At 53.2% G+C, this 18,462-nt stretch overlaps 1 protein-coding gene across 1 annotated transcript in view; it reads right to left on the reverse strand.

Moving 5' to 3' along the window:
* Nucleotides 1-18,462, reverse strand: part of LOC121280840 (neurogenic locus notch homolog protein 1-like) — a 100,436-nt gene that overhangs the window by 12,038 nt on the left and 69,936 nt on the right. The window contains exons 16-27 of the mRNA XM_041193116.1: nt 17,334-17,453; nt 13,887-14,039; nt 12,437-12,665; nt 11,556-11,757; nt 8,223-8,376; nt 5,996-6,180; nt 5,298-5,430; nt 4,499-4,756; nt 3,030-3,142; nt 2,167-2,741; nt 1,233-1,661; nt 787-935 (exon numbers count right to left, since the gene is read on the reverse strand). Coding sequence (XP_041049050.1) covers nt 787-935; nt 1,233-1,661; nt 2,167-2,741; nt 3,030-3,142; nt 4,499-4,756; nt 5,298-5,430; nt 5,996-6,180; nt 8,223-8,376; nt 11,556-11,757; nt 12,437-12,665; nt 13,887-14,039; nt 17,334-17,453 — 2,700 coding nt within the window. The remainder of the gene's footprint in view (nt 1-786; nt 936-1,232; nt 1,662-2,166; nt 2,742-3,029; nt 3,143-4,498; nt 4,757-5,297; nt 5,431-5,995; nt 6,181-8,222; nt 8,377-11,555; nt 11,758-12,436; nt 12,666-13,886; nt 14,040-17,333; nt 17,454-18,462) is intronic.

The raw sequence follows: 18,462 nt of genomic DNA on the forward strand, positions 1-18,462 counted from the left end.
TGTGTGTGTGAGAGAGAGAGAGAGAGAGAGAGAGGGAGATCAAGAGAGATGGAGAGATAGAGATGGAGAGATAGAGATGGAGAGATGGAGAGATTGAAAGAGATAAAGAACGAGAGAGAGATGGAGTCAGACAGAAATAGAAATAGACAGAGACAGACAGAGAGAGAGAGATGGAGACAGACAGAGAGAAATAGAAATAGACAGAGACAGACGGACAGAGGGAAATGGAAAGACGCATGGAGAGAGGGAGACAGACTATGAGTATGTGCCGAGTTGAAAACCACGAGTGTTACATTTTATACACATACATGAAAAGAAATTACAATTCACTCAGAGTGATCAACTCTTCGAACGAGGTCAGTTAAACGATGGGTAATCAGAATTGCAAAAAAAAAATAAACTAAAGAGAGAAAAATGTCCCAAAACGCTGCTAGGGTTTGTTTGTTTTTTTCTTCTTTTGACTTGAAGAAAGTCGAACTCTCGTCTCTCGCGAAGGGAAAGGATTTAGCGATCATCAAATTAGCACAGCGGGATTAATCTGTCAAAATCTCGGGAATTACGAACTGATCCCAACTACAAAGACATCAACTTCTCAACCACTCCAATCAATTCTTTTTTTTTTGCCTTAATGATTTGGCAGCTGATAACTCAGGGCAGGAATTGCCCTTTGAGATGTCGTTAATTATACTGTTGGACAACGTATTATTATTTTCTTGTCTCCCTCCCCTCCATGTTTTAGCACCAGTAGGGGCCGGGGTTAAAGGTGACCCCAAAACTCCCACTTACTCTGCACAACCTCAATGTTGTACGGGAGCTGGAGACTGCCACGGGATGCCATGGCTCCCAGGAATGCTGCCACATCTGTTGCGCTGGCAAAACAGTCGGAGAAAGCCTGGTAGCACTGCCGATTATCGATTTCCAGGTACACGATCGATCTAGCGAAGGAAAAAGAAAGAATTTACATTGGTATAGCGCCTTTCACCACCTCAAGGCATCCCAAGGTGCTTCGCAGGCAATGTGAAATCTAGCCACCATTTTTAATGCAACTGTCAGTTCGCGCACAGCAAGACCCCACAAAGAGCAACGTGATAATGACCCAATATTCTGTGTTTTTAGTGATATTGTTTGAGGAATAAATATTGGCCACGTCACTGAGGGGAACTCCCCTGCTTTTCTTTCAAAATATTGATGTGGGAATTTTAGCCACGAGGGCAGACACTGTCTTTACTTACCCTTTGACCTCATTCCGGTCCAGCTCCCTGCGGATCCTGGGGGTCATCACCGTGTAGAGGGAGTGCTTGACGCTGCTGAAAGCATTGATAACCTGACTGCTGACCTCCTCCAGCGATCTCTTCACATGATGTTTGTGCAGCTCCGTCTCGTTCCCAAAGTACGGGTAAACCATTATATCGCCCTCAGGATGCTTCTTGAACTTCACGTTGGTGTGCAGGATATGACTGAGCTCTCGGAGGAATCCCACCGAATCGTTCTGGAGCTGCTCCGGGGGCACCAGGACAATCAGGACCAACGTCCCGTCTGCCAGCTTCTGCGGTTTGTCATTGGCACAATCCAGACCGTCCCATTCACACTCGATATTGTTACAGCCCTGGTCACAGTGCCCGTCGCCATAGTGGTCCTTACAGTACTGGTCATACAGGGGGCTATCCGGGTTGTTGGGGGGTGGGGCGGGTGAGGAAGAGGGAAAATTCCGTTAACTGATGTCAGGGACACAACGATGATCCATCACACTCTTTTCCACAATCTATCACCTCCCCTGCAACATCCCACCCCATCCCACCACCACCCCGCCTCTATCTCCACTCTCCCAGTCACCCCTAAATTGCTCTTCGCTGCAATATTGCTCCATCTCTCTCTCTCCCCCACTCCCTCTCCCTCTTTCTCTCTTCGCTAAAACTTTCTCCTCATTCTCTCTTTCTCTATCTCTCTCTCTCTCTTTCTGTCTCTCTCTCTTTATTTTTTCTTTCTCTCCCTCTCCCTCTCTTTCCCTCCACAGTGACCTTGTAATCACTGTACCCTGGGGAGCAATCTCCCTGTCCCTTATACCTGCCCACTCGCCCCCCCCATCTCAGTTTGCAGAGATGGCTGCAGTTGCCCTGCCTCTCCCTCCCCATCCCCATCCCTCCCCCTACCCACTCAGGGACTCACTTGCACTGTGACTCGACGCTCTGACAGTCGAATCCATCGTACAGGCAGCCTGCGTTGTTGCAGTGCTCGTCACATTTCCCATCTCCAAAGTACCGCCAGCATTGCAGTGCCTGTGAGCAGTTCTTCCAGGGGTTGCTGAAGTTTAGGCTGCAGTCACCCCCATCCCAGTCACAGGCGTAGGTGTTACAGTGAGCTTCACACACCCGGTTAGTGGCGAGCTGGGCACATTCAGCTTTGTCACAGTGCAGGTCGATGTTGGGGGGGAGGGTGATGTCCTGCCCACTACCCCCTCCAAATTCATAATCCAGGATGAAGCACTGCAGCCCATTAAAGAGGCGGGGACAGCGACAGCGATAGAAAGGCTCAGTGAGCACACTCTCACATGTGCCCCCGTTGTAGCATGGGTTGGACTCACAGGGGTTCCTGGTGGGCAGCTGACAATCCACCCCCCCTCGCCCTGGGGGGCAGACACAGCGAGGAGGCCCTCCCAGACTCGACACACATCTCCCTCCATTACGGCAAATCAGATTTCCACAGGTACTCGCATGGTTCTCACAGGAGGCTCCCTCATAACCCTGTGGAGAAAGGGAGAGAGAGGGGGAGAGAGAGGGGAGACAGAGAGCGAAAGAGAGGGAGAGAGGGAGAGAGAGAGAGGGAGAGAGGGAGAGGTAGAGAGAGCATGTTACAATCAAAATGGTACAGAGAAGGTATATAAATACATCATTAGGAACACGTGTGCTGGGTCTTTGATCACAGTGTGAGGAATGTGTAAGACTGGGTAGGTAAACGTGTCGTATGGAGCGTGTGGGAAATTATGTAAACACAATGTGAGGAATATGGGTTTGTGGTGTGAGGGGACTCACCGGTGGGCACCGACAGATGAAGCCATGAGCTGTGTTACCAGCGACAGCGCAGGTCCCGCCATTCCGGCACGGGCGGCTTTTGCAGCCGTCAAAGACCCGGTCACACCGGAGACCTGGAGCAACAGAGAACAATTAGTAACCGCGATTTAATTCACCTCCCAGCTAGGTCCCAGGGTCTCCCCGCCCAGCAATCCCCTCCCTCAACCTCCAGCCCCTCCTCAAACTCCTCCTTATCCCCTCCTCAATCCCCTCCCCATCCCCTCCTCAATACCCTCCCCATCCCCTCCTCAAACCCCTCCTCAAACCCCTTCTCCATCCCCTCCTCAATCCCCTCCCCCATCCCCTCCTCAAACCTCTCCCCCATCCCCTCCTCAAACCCCTCCCCATCCCCTCCTCAAACCTCTCCCCATCCCCTCCACAAACCCCTCCCCCATCCCCTCCTCAAACCTCTCCCCCATCCCCTCCTCAAACCCCTCCCCCATCCCCTCCTCAAACCCCTCCCCATCCCCTCCTCAAACCTCTCCCCATCCCCTCCACAAACCCCTCCCCCATCCCCTCCTCAATCCCCTCCCCGTCCCCTCCTCAATCCCCTCCCCCATCCCCTCCTCAAACCTCTTCCCCGTCCCCTCCTCAATCCCCTCAATCCCCTCCCCGTCCCCTCCTCAATCCCCTCCTCAATCCCCTCCCCATCCCCTCCTCAATCCCCTCCTCAAACCCCTCCCCCATCCCCTCCTCAAACCTCTTCCCCATCCCCTCCTCAAACCCCTCCCCATCCCCTCCTCAAACCCCTCCCCATCCCCTCCTCAAACCCCTCCCCCATCCCCTCCTCAAACCCCTCCCCCATCCCCTCCTCAAACCCCTCCCCATCCCCTCCTCGAACCCCTCCCCATCCCCTCCTCAAACCCCTCCCCATCCCCTCCTCAAACCCCTCCCCCATCCCCTCCTCAAACCCCTCCCCATCCCCTCCTCAAACCCCTCCCCATCCCCTCCTCAAACCCCTCCCCATCCCCTCCTCAAACCCCTCCCCATCCCCTCCTCAAACCCCTCCCCCATCCCCTCCTCAAACCCCTCCCCCATCCCCTCCTCAAACCCCTCCCCATCCCCTCCTCAAACCCCTCCCCATCCCCTCCTCAAACCCCTCCCCCATCCCCTCCTCAAACCCCTCCCCCCAAATGCTCTCCCCATTATCCCCTCACCCATCTCCCTCCCCTCCCCAAACACCTTCCACATCCTCTCCCCCAAACCCCCACCCTGTCACCTTCCCCAAACCCTATCTCCCACTCTCCCCCGACTAACCTCCTCCCCCAAACTCCCTCCCCTACCCTCCACCCCATTTCCCTTCCCCAAATCCCTCCCCTCTCCCCTTCCTATCCCATTCCCCCACCACCTCCCATACCACCACTCCCTTTCCCTGCACCTCCTCGTCTCCTTCTCACCCCCTCCCCCCCACTCCTCCCCCTCCCCCTCACCTGTGTAGCCAGGCCTGCACTCGCAGTGGAAGGCATTGATGAGTTGAACACAGTTCTGGGTCCCTCGGCTGTCACACGGGTTCGACAGACACTCATTGACATCACCCTCACAATGTTCACCTACGAATCCCGGTGGACAGATGCAGCTGTAACCCCCAACACGGTCAACACACCGACCCTTGTTAAAACACCGAGGGTCCAATGAGAGAGAGTCCACCTGACGGTTACAGTCATCCAGGTTTATCTCACAGTGCACACCTGGGAGAGTGGAAAAAGAGAGAGGGGAGTAGTGAGAGAGAGGGAGATGGGGAATGAAGACAGGAGGAGGGGAGAGAAGGAGAGGGGCAGTGAGAGCCAGGAGGAGAGAGAGGGAGAGGGGGAATGAGAGACAGGAGGGGAGAGAAGGAGAGGGGGAATGAGAGACAGGAGGAGAAAGAGGGAGAGGGGGAATGAGAGACAGGAGGAGGGAGAGAGGGGAGGGGGAGAGAAAAGGAGGGGGACAGAGAAGGAAAAAGAGGGGGAGGGAAAGAGAGAGATAAATGGTGTTAGGGAATGTGTTATCCATCACGTGCTTCATACACAAGAATTATATCCAGGTGGTGTCATTGACAGGATCCAGTCTCATCATGGGATTGGCCACTGATCAGTTTGGTAACAGGTCTTGTGTTGCTGAGTGAGAACTTGAATTTAGCTCACCCCTCCCTCTGCAAAACCCCTGCAACAACCTCCCCCCTCCCAACTTGCCATCTCGAGGAACATCCCTTCCCTCCCCACCCCCCAGCGATGCTGCGTCTCGTACCCTGTGTCCCCCGAGGGCAGGAACACTTGTAGGTGTTGATGAGGTCGATGCAGGTGCCGCCATTCTTGCAGGGCTGTGAGAGGCACTCGCTAATCTCCTCCGAGCAGTTGATTCCGTGGTAACCAGCGACGCACTGTGGGATCGAGGGAGAGAGAGAGAGAGAAAAACAGAAACTGCTTAAAACCCATTCCAAACAGCTGCTTCCACTGACACCAAGAAACCTCGGACAGAACATTCCGGCCACATTCCAGCTGGAACTTTATAACCCCGCAATAGAAATTAAAGAAATGCTTGCATTTCTATAGCACCTTTCACCAATTCAGGGCATCCCAAAATGTTCACAGCCAATGAAGTGCTTTTTTTTGGAAGCATAATAATGTTATTAATGTTATAACATAGGAAACGTGGCAGCCAATTGAGTACAGCAAGATCCCACCAACAGCAATGTGATAATGAGCAGAGTGATGGATAAGTATTGGCCCCAGGACATTGGGAATATTACTCCTGATCTTCTACCAAAGTGACCATGGGATCTTTCACTGCTGAGATGGCAGACGGGATCTCGGTTAAATCCAAAAGGCAATACCTCTAATGCCAACCCTTAATCCTGACCCCTCTTAGGGTGAAACTTGACACTGACCCCTGGCACTGACCCCTGATAATGACCTTTAGTGTCACTGACCATTAGACCGCCTCACCTCACAGGAGTAGCCACCCAGGTAGTCGGTACACGTGGCTCCGTTCTGGCAGGGGTTTGGCGCACACTCATCCACCTGCTTCTCACAGTAGCTGCCAGTATATCCCGCCTGGCACTGGCAGTGGTGGGTATTCCCAGCATCAATGCAGAGGCCGCTGTTCTGACACAACTGGTCTGATTCCACCCCTACAGAACAAAACAGCAAAGACAGGTAATAACTGCCTGGAGCAAGGGGCATGACAGTCAGAGGGGGATGATAGCAGGTGAGGGGACAAACGCAGGCAGAGAGGTAATAGCAAGCGAGGGGCCAATAGAGCCAAGCAGTTGACAAGGGTGCGTAGTGTGGGGGAGTGGGGGTGTTGGAAGGTGCGGGTGTCGGGAGGGTTGGGGGGTGTTGGGGTGTTGGAGGAATGGGGTTTGGGGGTGTTGAGGGGAGTGGGGTAGGGGTGTCAGAGGGAATGAGTTGGGGGTGTGGGGTGTTGGAGGGGTGGGGGTGTCAGAAGGAGTGGGGCGGGGTGTTGGAGGGATGGGGTGGGGGTGTGGAGTGTTGGAGGGATGGGATGAGGGTGTGGAGTGTTGGAGGGATGGGGTGAGGATGTGGGCTGTTGGAGTGATGGGGTGAGGGTGTGGGGTGTTGGAGGGATGGGGTGAGGGTGTGGGGTGTTGGAGGGATGGGGGTGTCAGAAGGAGTGGGGCGGGGTGTTGGAGGGATGGGGTGGGGGTGTGGAGTGTTGGAGGGATGGGATGAGGGTGTGGAGTGTTGGAGGGATGGGGTGAGGGTGTGGGCTGTTGGAGTGATGGGGTGAGGGTGTGGGGTGTTGGAGGGATGGGGTGAGGGTGTGGGGTGTTGGAGGGATGGGGTGGGGGTGTGGGGTGTTGGAGGGATGGGGTGAGGGTGTGGGGTGTTGGAGGGATGGGGTGAGGGTGTGGGCTGTTGGAGTGATGGGGTGAGGGTGTGGGGTGTTGGAGGGATGGGGTGAGGGTGTGGGGTGTTGGAGGGATGGGGGTGTCAGAAGGAGTGGGCGGGGTGTTGGAGGGATGGGGTGGGGGTGTGGAGTGTTGGAGGGATGGGATGAGGGTGTGGAGTGTTGGAGGGATGGGGTGAGGGTGTGGGCTGTTGGAGTGATGGGGTGAGGGTGTGGGGTGTTGGAGGGATGGGGTGAGGGTGTGGGGTGTTGGAGGGATGGGGTGGGGGTGTGGGGTGTTGGAGGGATGGGGTGAGGGTGTGGGGTGTTGGAGGGATGGGGTGGGGGTGTGGGGTGTTGAAGGGATGGGGTGGGGGTGTGGTGTGTTGGAGGGATGGGGTGGGGGTGTGGCGTGTTGGAGGGATGGGGTGGGGGTGTGGAGTGTTGGAGGGATGGGGTGAGGGTGTGGGGTGTTGGAGGGATGGGGTGGGGGTGTGGTGTGTTGGAGGGATGGGGTGAGGGTGTGGGGTGTTGGAGGGATGGGGTGAGGGTGTGGGGTGTTGGAGGGATGGGGTGGGGGTGTGGGGTGTTGGAGGGATGGGGTGAGGGTGTGGGGTGTTGGAGGGATGGGGTGAGGGTGTGGGGTGTTGGAGGGATGGGGTGGGGGTGTGGAGTGTTGGAGGGATGGGGTGGGGGTGTGGAGTGTTGGAGGGATGGGGTGGGGGTGTGGGGTGTTGGAGGGATGGGGTGGGGGTGTGGGGTGTTGGAGGGATGGGGTGAGGGTGTGGAGTGTTGGAGGGATGGGGTGAGGGTGTGGGGTGTTGGAGGGATGGGGTGGGGGTGTGGAGTGTTGGAGGGATGGGGTGGGGGTGTTGGAGGGTTGGGGTGAGGGTGTGGAGTGTTGGAGGGATGGGGTGGGGGTGTTGGAGGGATGGGGTGGAGGTGTGGGGTGTTGGAGGGATGGGGTGGGGGTGTTGGAGGGATGGGGTGGGGATGTGGGGTGTTGGAGGGATGGGGTGAGGGTGTGGGGTGTTGGAGGGATGGGGTGGGGATGTGGGGTGTTGGAGGGATGGGGTGAGGGTGTGGGGTGTTGGAGGGATGGGGTGGGGATGTGGGGTGTTGGAGGGACGGGGTGAGGGTGTGGGGTGTTGGAGGGACGGGGTGAGGGTGTGGGGTGTTGGAGGGACGGGGTGAGGGTGTGGTGTGTTGGAGGGATGGGGTGAGGGTGTGGGGTGTTGGAGGGATGGGGTGAGGGTGTGGGGTGTTGGAGGGATGGGGTGGGGGTGTGGGGTGTTGGAGGGTGTGTGGAGAGAGGGGGGTTACCTTGCTGTTTGGCAGCCACCTCACAGGACACACTGGGCACATCACAGTACAGCCCAGTCCAGCTGCTGCGGCACTCACACCGATAGGTGGTGCCCGTCTGCCAACATGTGCCACCATTCTTACAGGGTGATGAATCGCACCAACGCACCAGATTCTGGAAAGTAAATACAGACAGACAGTGAATCCGAAGCCTTTGCAATCTCCCCACCTTATTTGGCCTTGAGATGAGTTCCTGACCAATTTCCTCTCCATCTCTTCACCTCCGTAACACTGCCCGACTCCACCTCTATCTCAGCTCATCAGCTGCTGAAACCCTCATTCATGCCTTGGTTACCTCCAGACTCGACTATTCCAACACACACCTGGCCAGCCTCCCACCTCCCGCCCACACTAAGCTTCAGCTAATCCACAATATTGAGTGCTTGAGCTGTACTCCTGCTCATAACGCCATTGCTGCTTTTATCAATCACCTTAAACCTGTGCCCTCTGGTTCTCGATCCTTCCACCAATGGGAACAGTTTCTCCGTGTCCACTCTGTCCTGATGCCCTCGTGATTTTGAATACCTCTATCAAATCTCCTCAATCTTCCCTTCTCCAAGGAGAACAATCTCAGCTTCTCCAGTCTATCCAGGTAACTGAAGTTCCTCATCCCTGGAACCATTTTCATGAATCTTTTCTGCCCTCTCTCTAATGCCTTCACATCCTTCCTAAAGTGTGGCGCCCAGAACTAGACACAATACTCCAGCTGAGGCTGAACCAGAGTTTTACACAAGTTTAACATAATTTCTTTGCGTTTGTACTCTATGCCTCCTAATTCGAAGGGGTTTGTCTCATGAGGAGAGGTTGAGCAGGTTGGTCCTGTACCCATTGGAGTTTAGAAGAATGAGAGGTGATCTTATTGAAACATATAAGATCCTGTAAGGACTTCACAGGGTGGATACTGAGAGGATGTTTCCCCATGTGGGGGAATCTAGAACTAGCGAACACAGTTTAAAAATAACAGGTCTCCCATTAAGATGGAGATGAGGAGGAATTTCTTCTCTCAGAGGGTCGTTATTCTTTGGAATTCTCTTCCCCAGAGAGCAGTGAAGGCTGGGTCACTGAATGTACTCAAGGTTGAGTTAGTCAGATTTCTGATCGACAAGGGGGTCAAAGGACAGACAGGAAAGTGGAGTCGAGGCCACAATCAGATCAGCCATGATCTTATTGAATGGCAGAGCAGGCTTGAGGGGCTGAATGGTCTACTCCTGCTCTAAATTATTGTATTCTTATATTCTCCATTTATAAAACCCAGGATCCTGGGGGGAGACTGTGGTGAAGTGGTAATGTTACTGGACTAGAAATCCAGAGGCCCAGGCAATTAGGGATGAGAAATAAATGCTGACTGTGCCAGTGACACCCACATCCCAGGAAAGATGATATTGTTTTTTAAATGCCTTGTTAACAACTTTTTCAACTCATCCCGCCACCTTCAATAATTTATACACATACACCCCAACTCCCTTGCTTTGTTCCTGTGCCTCCTTTAGAATTGTACCCTTTATTTTATATTGTCTCTCCTCATTCTTCCTACCAAAATGCATCACTTCACGCTTCCCTACACTAACTTTCATCTGCCACTTGTCTGCCCATCCCACAAACCTGCTCATGTCCTCCTGAAGTCTATCAGTGTCCTCCTCACAGTTCATAATATTTCCAACTCTTGTAACATCTACAAATTTTGAAATTGTGCCCTGTACACCCAAATCAAGGTCATTAATATATATCAGGAAGAGCAAGGGTCCTATTACAGACCCCTGGGGAACCCTGCTGTATAAGCTTCCTCCAGTCCAAAAAACAACTGTTCACCACCAGTCTCTGTTTCCTGTCACTCAGCCACTTTGCATTTGTGTTGCTACTGTCCCTTTTATTCCATGGGCCCTAACTTTACTGACAAGTCTATCATGTGGCACTTTATCAAACACCTTCTGGAAGTCCATGCACACCACATCAAGCACATTACCCTCATCAACCCTCTCAGTTACCTCATCAAAAAACTCAATCAAGTTAGTTAAACACGATTTTCCCCTAACAAATTCATGCTGGCTTTCCTTAATTAATCCACCCTTGTGTCAGTGATTGTTGTGTGCAGTTAATGTTGCACAAATTATTGTTTCTAAAATCCTCCCCACCACTGAGGTTAAACTGACTGATCTGATGTTGTTGGGTTTATCCTTACGCCCTTTTGTGAATGAGGCTGAAACATTAGCAATTCTCCAGTCTTCCGGCCCCACCACTGTATCTAAGGGGGATTGGAAGATTGTGGCCAGCGCCTCCACAATTTCCACCATTAGTTCCCTCAGAATAGTCGGGTATATCCCATCTGGTCCTGTCGACTTATCAACTCTTTATGGGGAGGCGGTGCCATAGTGGTATTGTTGTTAGACTAGTGACAATCTAGAGATCCAGGGTAATTCTCTGGGGACCTGGGTTCAAACCCCACCATGGCAAAAAATCTGGAATTAAAAAGTCTAATAGTGACCACAAAACCATTGCTGACTGTCATAAAACCCCCATCTGGTTCACTAATGCCCTTTAGGGAAGGAAATCTGCTGTCCTTACCTGGTCTGGCCTACATGTGACTCCAGACCCACAGCGATGTGGCTGACTCTTAAATTCCCTCTCAACTAGGGATGGGCAATAAATGCTGGCCTAGCCAGCGACACCAACACCCCATAAATGAATTTTTAAAAAGCACAGTTTATCCAATACCTCCTCTTTACCCATTTTTAGCCCATCCAATTTCTCAACCACTTCTCTTGGGTAGCATCTTCCTCCTTGGCAAAGACAGATGTCAAGTGTTTGTTTAATACCTCAGCCATACCTTCTGTCTCCAAACATAAATCCTCTTTTTGCTCCCTAATCTTTCAGTAAAGGATTCTTTCGTTGCTAAAATGGTCCTTTACAAGCCCCAGGGCCACTTGCCCCACCCCAGAGCCACTGAGCCCCATTGAACACCCTCCACCCGAGCAGCCGCTCTCCCTGTGCATGTCCGGACACTGAGCATTGTCAAACTATTCAATCTTTTGTGTCCATAGTACACCCAATCGTGCCCTTGCCCCAGGTGCCATCCCAAGGCTCTCTCACCTATTCTGTAAAAGGCCAGTCCTCCTTGACCCCCAACCCACCCCCTACAACCCCTGCACCCCCACCCCACCCCACCCCCACCCCCCCAGACCCCCCCCACCCCACCCCACTCCCCACCCCGCAACCACATTATCCGCCCTCCCATTCTGGGATGTGGCGAAGGAGGGAGGGTTCAGAGAGCCAGCAGCTCAGCCGCTTTGTGTTTACCTGACAGTTGAGGCCGGTGTAGCCCTGGGGACAGGTACACTTGTAGGTACCATAGCTATCCTGACAGGTGCCAGCATTGAGACATGGTTTGGAGTCACACTCGTTGATGTCATGTTGGCAGTAGCTGCCTGTGAAACCGGTTGGACAGAGGCAGCTGAAGGTATTGATTCCATCGATACAAGTCCCCCCATTAAAACAGGAGCTGTGAGAAAAGGAATTCAGATTTAGCATTTTACACTATCATAGAAGCTTACAGCACAGGAGGTCATACAGCCCACAGCTCTTTGAAGAGTTATCCTATTAATCCTACGCACCCTGCTCTTTCCCCATATCCCTGTCATTTTTATCCCTTCCAGTTTTTATCCAATTCCCTTTTGAAAGTTATCATTGAATCTGCTTCCACCGCCCTTTCAGGCAGCGCCTTCCAGATCACAGCAACTCGCTTCATAAAAATGTTTCTCCTCATCTGCCCCTCTAGTTCTTTTCCTGAATCTCCTCAATCTGTGTCCCCCTGGTTACCAACCCTCCTGCCACTGGAAACAGTTTCCCTTGATTCACTCCGTCAGAATCTCCCAGAATTTGGAACACGCCATTAGCCCAGCTGCCTGGTCCCTCACCTCTGGAATTCTCTCCGCAATCCTCACCCCACAACTCTCTCCTCCTTCAAGGGGCTCCTTAAAACCGACCTCTTTGACCGGGTTCTCGGTTAGCAGTCCTCCCCCTCCCCTTCACTACGTGCCAGGCAGAGAGCAGCTGTGTCCCTCCAAAACTGCTCTCCCTTTGCCCCTCTCTCTCTCTGCCCCCACCTCCCCTACCCTCTCTCTCTGCCCCTGCCCACCCCCGACCCTCACTCACATTCTCCCCATGCCCACAGTGTTCACCTTTCAGTGCAGTCAGGGGCATTATTCTCACAGTGCATGCCACTGAACCCCAGGGGACAGGTACAGGTGTAGCTGTTGACGCAGTCGGTGCAGTTGCCATTGTTTTTACACGGGTCACTGGCGCACTCGTTAATATCCTCCTCACACTTCGGACCACGGAAACCCGGGAGACAGGAACAGATAAAGGTGTTAACGCCATCAGAGCAGGAGCCGCCGTTATGGCAGGGATCTGTTGCGGGGAAGATCAGCAATGTGTTATTTCCAATCAAGAAACGACAACCTGCATTCAGATCGTACATTTAAAACGCCAAGCCGTCTCACAGGCAAAGTTTTGTACCCAATCAAAAACTGCGATATTAGGTCAGGTGACCAACAGCTTGGTCGATGAGGTAGATAACAGTACTGAGGGAGTGCTGCACTGTTGGAGGGTCAGTACTGAGGGAGTGCTGCACTGTCGGAGGGTCAGTACTGAGGGAGTGCTGCACTGTTGGAGGGTCAGTACTGAGGGAGTGCTGCACTTTCAGAGGGTCAGTACTGAGGGAGTGCTGCGCTGTCAGAGGGTCAGTACTGAGGGAGTGCTGTACTGTTGCAGGGTCAGTACTGAGGGAGAGCTGCACTGTCGCAGGGCCAGTACTGAGGGAGTGCTGCACTGTCGAAGGGTCAGTGCTGAGGGAGTGCTGCACTGTGGGAGGGCCAGTACTGAGGGAGTGCTGCACTGTCAGAGGGTCAGTACTGAGGGAGTGCCACACTGTGGGAGGGCCACTACTGAGGAAGTGCTGCACTGCGGGAGGGCCTGTACTGAGGGAGTGCTGCACTGTCAAAGAGTCAGTGCTGAGGGAGTGCTGCACTGTGGGAGGGTCAGTACTGAGGGAGTGCTGCACTGTGGGAGGGTCAGTACTGAGGGAGTGCCGCACTGCGGGAGGGCCAGTACTGAGGGAGTGCTGCACTGTCAAAGGATCAGTACTGAGGGAGTGCTGCACTGTCGAAGGGTCAGTGCTGAGGGAGTGCCGCACTGTGGGAGGGCCAGTACTGAGGGAGTGCTGCACTGCGGGAGGGCCAGTACTGAGGGAGTGCTGCACTGTCAAAGGGTCAGTACTGAGGGAGTGCCGCACTGTGGGAGGGTCAGTACTGAGGGAGTGCCACTCTGTGGGAGGGCCAGTACTGAGGGAGTGCCACACTGTTGGAGGGTCACTACTGAGGGAGTGCTGCACTGTCAGAGGGTCGATGCTGAGGGAGTGCTGCACTGTCGGAAGGCCAGTACTGAGGGAGTGCTGCACTGTCAGAGGGTCAGTACTGAGGGAGCACTGCACTGTCGGAGGGCTAGTACTGAGGGAGCACTGCACTATTGAAGGTGCCCTATTTCTCTCGGTCTCTATTACTCTCTTTCTCTCTCAGTTTCTTTCTCTCAGACATCTTCTCTCTCTCTTACTCTCGGTCTCTCTCCACTTACTGGGCTGACAGTCGTCCACATCAGTTTCACAGATAGTCCCGGTGTATCCCTGCCGACAGACGCACTGGAATTCACCCATCGAGTTCTGGCAAGTGGCTCCATTGAGACACGGGCTCTTCACACATTCATTCACATCCTTCTCGCAGGTCTGGCCTGGGTAGACAGGGAATTCTCTCATTAATTCTGCCCAGAGCCCAACTTATGCAAGAGACTGGGGTCGTGTGGGGGCAGTGTGTGTGTTTGATGTGGCTGTGATGCTCTGTCAGTTACATGTCATGTTGGGACACTGCGTATGATGCTCTGTGAGTGACACTGTGTGAGTGACGCTGTATGAGTGACACTCCGAGAGTGATGCTGTGTGAGTGACGCTGTGTGAGTGATGCTGTGTGTGACGCTCCGTGAGTGATGCTATGTGAGTGACGCTGTCTGAGTAATGTTCTGTGAGTGATGCTGTGTGAGTGACGCTGTGTGAGTGACGCTGTGTGAGTGACGCTGTGTGAGTGACGCTGTGTGAGTGATGCTATGTGAGTGACGCTGTGTGAGTGACGTTGTGTGAATGATGCTATGTGAGTGATGCTGTCTGAGTAATGTTGTGTGAGTGATGCTGTGTGAGTGATGCTGTGTGAGTCACGCTGTGTGAGTGATGCTCCGTGAGTGACGCTGTGTGAGTGATGCTGCGTGAGTGATACTGTGTGAGTGATGCTGTGTGAGTGACGCTGTGTGAGTGATGCTCCGTGAGTGACGCTGTGTGAGTGATGCTCCGTGAGTGACGCTGTGTGAGTGATGCTGTGTGAGTGACGCTGTGTGAGTGATGCTGTGTGTGATGTTCCGTGAGTGACGCTCCATGAGTGATGCCGTGTGAGTGACGCTGTGAGTGACGCTGTCTGAGTGACGCTGTGTGAGTGACGCTGTGTGAGTGACGCTCCGTGAGTGATGCTGTGTGAGTGACGTTGTGTGAGTGACGCTGTCTGAGTGAAGCTGTCTGAGTGACGCTCTGTGACGCTGTGTGAGTGATGCTGTGTGAGTGATGCTGTCTGAGTGATGTGTGAGCGACGCAGTGTGAGTGACGCTGTATGAGTGACACTCCGAGAGTGATGCTGTGTGAGTGAAGCTGTATGAGTGACGCTCCGTGAGTGACGCTGTGTGTGATGCTGTGTGAGTGATGCTGTCTGAGTAATGTTGTGTGAGTGACGCTGTCTGAGTGATGCTATGTGAGCGACGCTGTGTGAGTGACGCTGTGTGAGTGATGTTGTGTGAGTGATGCTGTCTGAGTGATGCTGTGTGAGTGACGCTGTGTGAGTGATGTTATGTGAGTGACGCTGTCTGAGTAATGTGTGAGTGATGCTGTCTGAGTGATGTTGTGTGAGTGACGCTGTCTGAGTGATGTTGTGTGAGTGATGCTGTGTGTGATGCTGTGTGAGTGATGCTGTGTGAGTGATGCTGTGTGAGTGATGCTGTCTGAATGATGCTGTGTGAGTGACGCTCCGTGAGTGACGCTCCGTGAGTGACGCTGTCTGAGTGACGCTGTGTGAGTGACGCTCCGTGAGTGATGCTGTCTGAGTGACGCTGTGTGAGTGACGCTGTGTGAGTGATGCTCCGTGAGTGACGCTGTCTGAGTGACGCTGTGTGAGTGACGCTATGTGAGTGACGCTGTGTGAGTGACGCTGTGTGAGTGACGATCCGTGAGTGATGCTCCGTGAGTGACGCTGTGTGAGTGACGCTGTGTGAGTGACGCTGTCTGAGTGATGCTGTGTGAATGACGCTGTGTGAGTGACGCTGTGTGAGTGACGCTGTGTGAATGACGCTGTGTGAGTGACACTGTGTGAATGACGCTGTGTGAGTGACGCTGGGTGAGTGACGTTCCGTGAGTGATGCTGTGAGTGACACTGTCTAAGTGATGCTGTGTGAATGACGCTGTCTGAGTGACGCTGTGTGAGTGACGCTATGTGAGTGACGCTGTGTGAGTGACGCTGTGTGAGTGACGCTGTGTGAGTGACGCTGTCTGAGTAATGCTGTGTGAGTGACGCTGTGTGAGTGACGCTGTGTGAGTGACGCTGTGTGAATGACGCTGTGTGAATGACGCTGTGTGAGTGACGCTGTGTGAGTGATGTTGTGTGAGTGATGCTGTCTGAGTGATGCTGTGTGAGTGACGCTGTGTGAGTGATGTTATGTGAGTGACACTGTCTGAGTAATGTGTGTGTGATGCTGTCTGAGTGATGTGTGAGTGACACTGTCTGAGTGATGTTGTGTGAGTGATGCTGTTTGTGATGCTGTGTGAGTGATGCTGTGTGAGTGATGCTGTGTGAGTGATGCTGTCTGAATGATGCTGTGTGAGTGACGCTCCGTGAGTGACGCTCCGTGAGTGACGCTGTCTGAGTGACGCTGTGTGAGTGACGCTCCGTGAGTGACGCTGTCTGAGTGACGCTGTGTGAGTGACGCTGTGTGAGTGATGCTCCGTGAGTGACGCTGTCTGAGTGACGCTGTGTGAGTGACGCTATGTGAGTGACGCTGTGTGAGTGACGCTGTGTGAGTGACGCTGTCTGAGTAATGCTGTGTGAATGACGCTGTGTGAGTGACGCTGTGTGAGTGACGCTGTGTGAATGACGCTGTGTGAGTGACGCTGGGTGAGTGACGTTCGGTGAGTGATGCTGTGAGTGACACTGTCTGAGTGATGCTGTGTGAGTGACGCTGTCTGAGTGACGCTGTGTGAGTGACGCTGTGTGAGTGACGCTGTGTGAGTGACACTGTGTGAATGACGCTGTGTGAGTGTTGCTGTGTGAGTGACGCTCAGTGAGTGACGCTGTGTGAGTGACGCTGTGTGAGTGACGCTCAGTGAGTGACACTGTGTGAATGACGCTGTGTGAGTGACGCTCAGTGAGTGACGCTGTGTGAGTGACGCCCAGTGAGTGACGCTGTGTGAGTGACGCTCCGTGAGTGACGCTGTGTGAATGACGCGGTGTGTGAGTGATGCTGTGTGAGTGACACTCAGTGAGTGACGCTGTTTGAGTGACGCTGTGTGAGTGATGCTGTGTGAGTGACGCTGTGTGAGTGATGCTGTGTGAGTGATGCTGTGTGAGTGACGCTGTGTGAGTGACGCTGTGTGAGTGAGGCTGTGTGAGTGATGCTGTGTGAGTGACGCTGTGTGAGTGACGCTGTGTGAGTGACGCTCCGTGAGTGATGCTGTGTGAGTGACGCGGTGTGAGTGACGCGGTGTGTGTGACGCTGTGTGAGTGACGCTCAGTGAGTGACGCTGTGTGAGTGACATTGTGTGAGGGATGCTGTGTGAGTGACGCTGTGTGAATGACGCTGTGTGAGTGACGCTGTGTGAGTGATGCTCTGTGAGTGATGCTGTGTGAGTGACGCTCCGTGAGTGACGCTGTGTGCGTGATGCTGTGTAAGTGACGCTGTGTGAGGGATGCTCCGTCAGTGACAAAGTGCTCTTTGTACCTTGCCATCCCTCTGGACAGCCACATGAGAAATTCTCATAATCTTCAGACTCCTGACAAACGCCACCATTTTTACATGGCTCACTGGAGCACGGAGCCAGAACGTCCTCACAATTCACACCTGTGGACAAGAGTCACAATAAGTACAAAGTGAACACAAAACACACAGAGCAAAAAATGTCAAGCCTGACACTGGGATCGTGTTGTGGAGTGAGGCAACACCAAGGGAGGGTGGGAATTCTCTAATTCATCTCAGTTAGCGATGGGGGGGGATGTGAGTAGATCTGTTACAGAAATGCATCCCCTCAACAAGGACAGCATTAGGTCTGATTGTGCTTCCTCCTTGAATAACTGTTGAATAACTGGCCTTTACTGCAAGGAGATTGGAGAACAAGAATAAAAATGTCTTTCTACAATTGTGGTGAGACTGAATACTGTGTGCAGTTTTGGTCTCCATGTTTAAGAAAGAATATACTTGCATTAGGTCTTGTGGTACAATGAGAGGCGTCCCTGCTTCTGAGTCAGAAGCTCAGGGTTCAAGTCCCACTCCGGGGCTTGATGGCCAAGGAAGATACAATGATAACATGGCCAAACAGGTCGATTATCAACCAGCAAATCCTTCCAACACATGGCAGGTGGTAAGAGTGGGAGAGATTCCTGGTCAGCCATGTGATGGAAAGAAGGTTGGAGCCTCTACCATCACTGTCCATAGCTCCAGACTGCAACATGCATAGAAAAGTGAAAGTTGCTGCAGAGCAGAGTCCCGGAGTGAATGGTATCACTGTACTCGCATAGTGGGGCGGTACAGCGAAGGTTCACTAGATTGGTCCCTGGGATGAGGGGGTTGTCCTATGATGAGAGTAAATTGGGTTTATATTCCCTGGAGTTTAGAAGAATGAGAGACGATCTCATTGAAACCTACAAGATTGTGAGGGGGTTTGACAGGGTGGAGGCTGAGAGATTGTTTCCACTGGTCGGGGAATCTAAAACAGGGGGGCACAGTCTCAGGATAAGGGGCCGATCATTTAGGGCTGAGATGAGAAGAAATTTACTTCACTCAAAGGATTGTGAATCTTTGGAATTCTCTACCTCAGAGGGTTGTGGATGCTCTGTTGCTGAACACATTTAAG

This window comes from Carcharodon carcharias, chromosome 8 (genome assembly GCF_017639515.1).
Source record: "Carcharodon carcharias isolate sCarCar2 chromosome 8, sCarCar2.pri, whole genome shotgun sequence".
NCBI classification, from domain to species: domain Eukaryota; kingdom Metazoa; phylum Chordata; class Chondrichthyes; order Lamniformes; family Lamnidae; genus Carcharodon; species Carcharodon carcharias.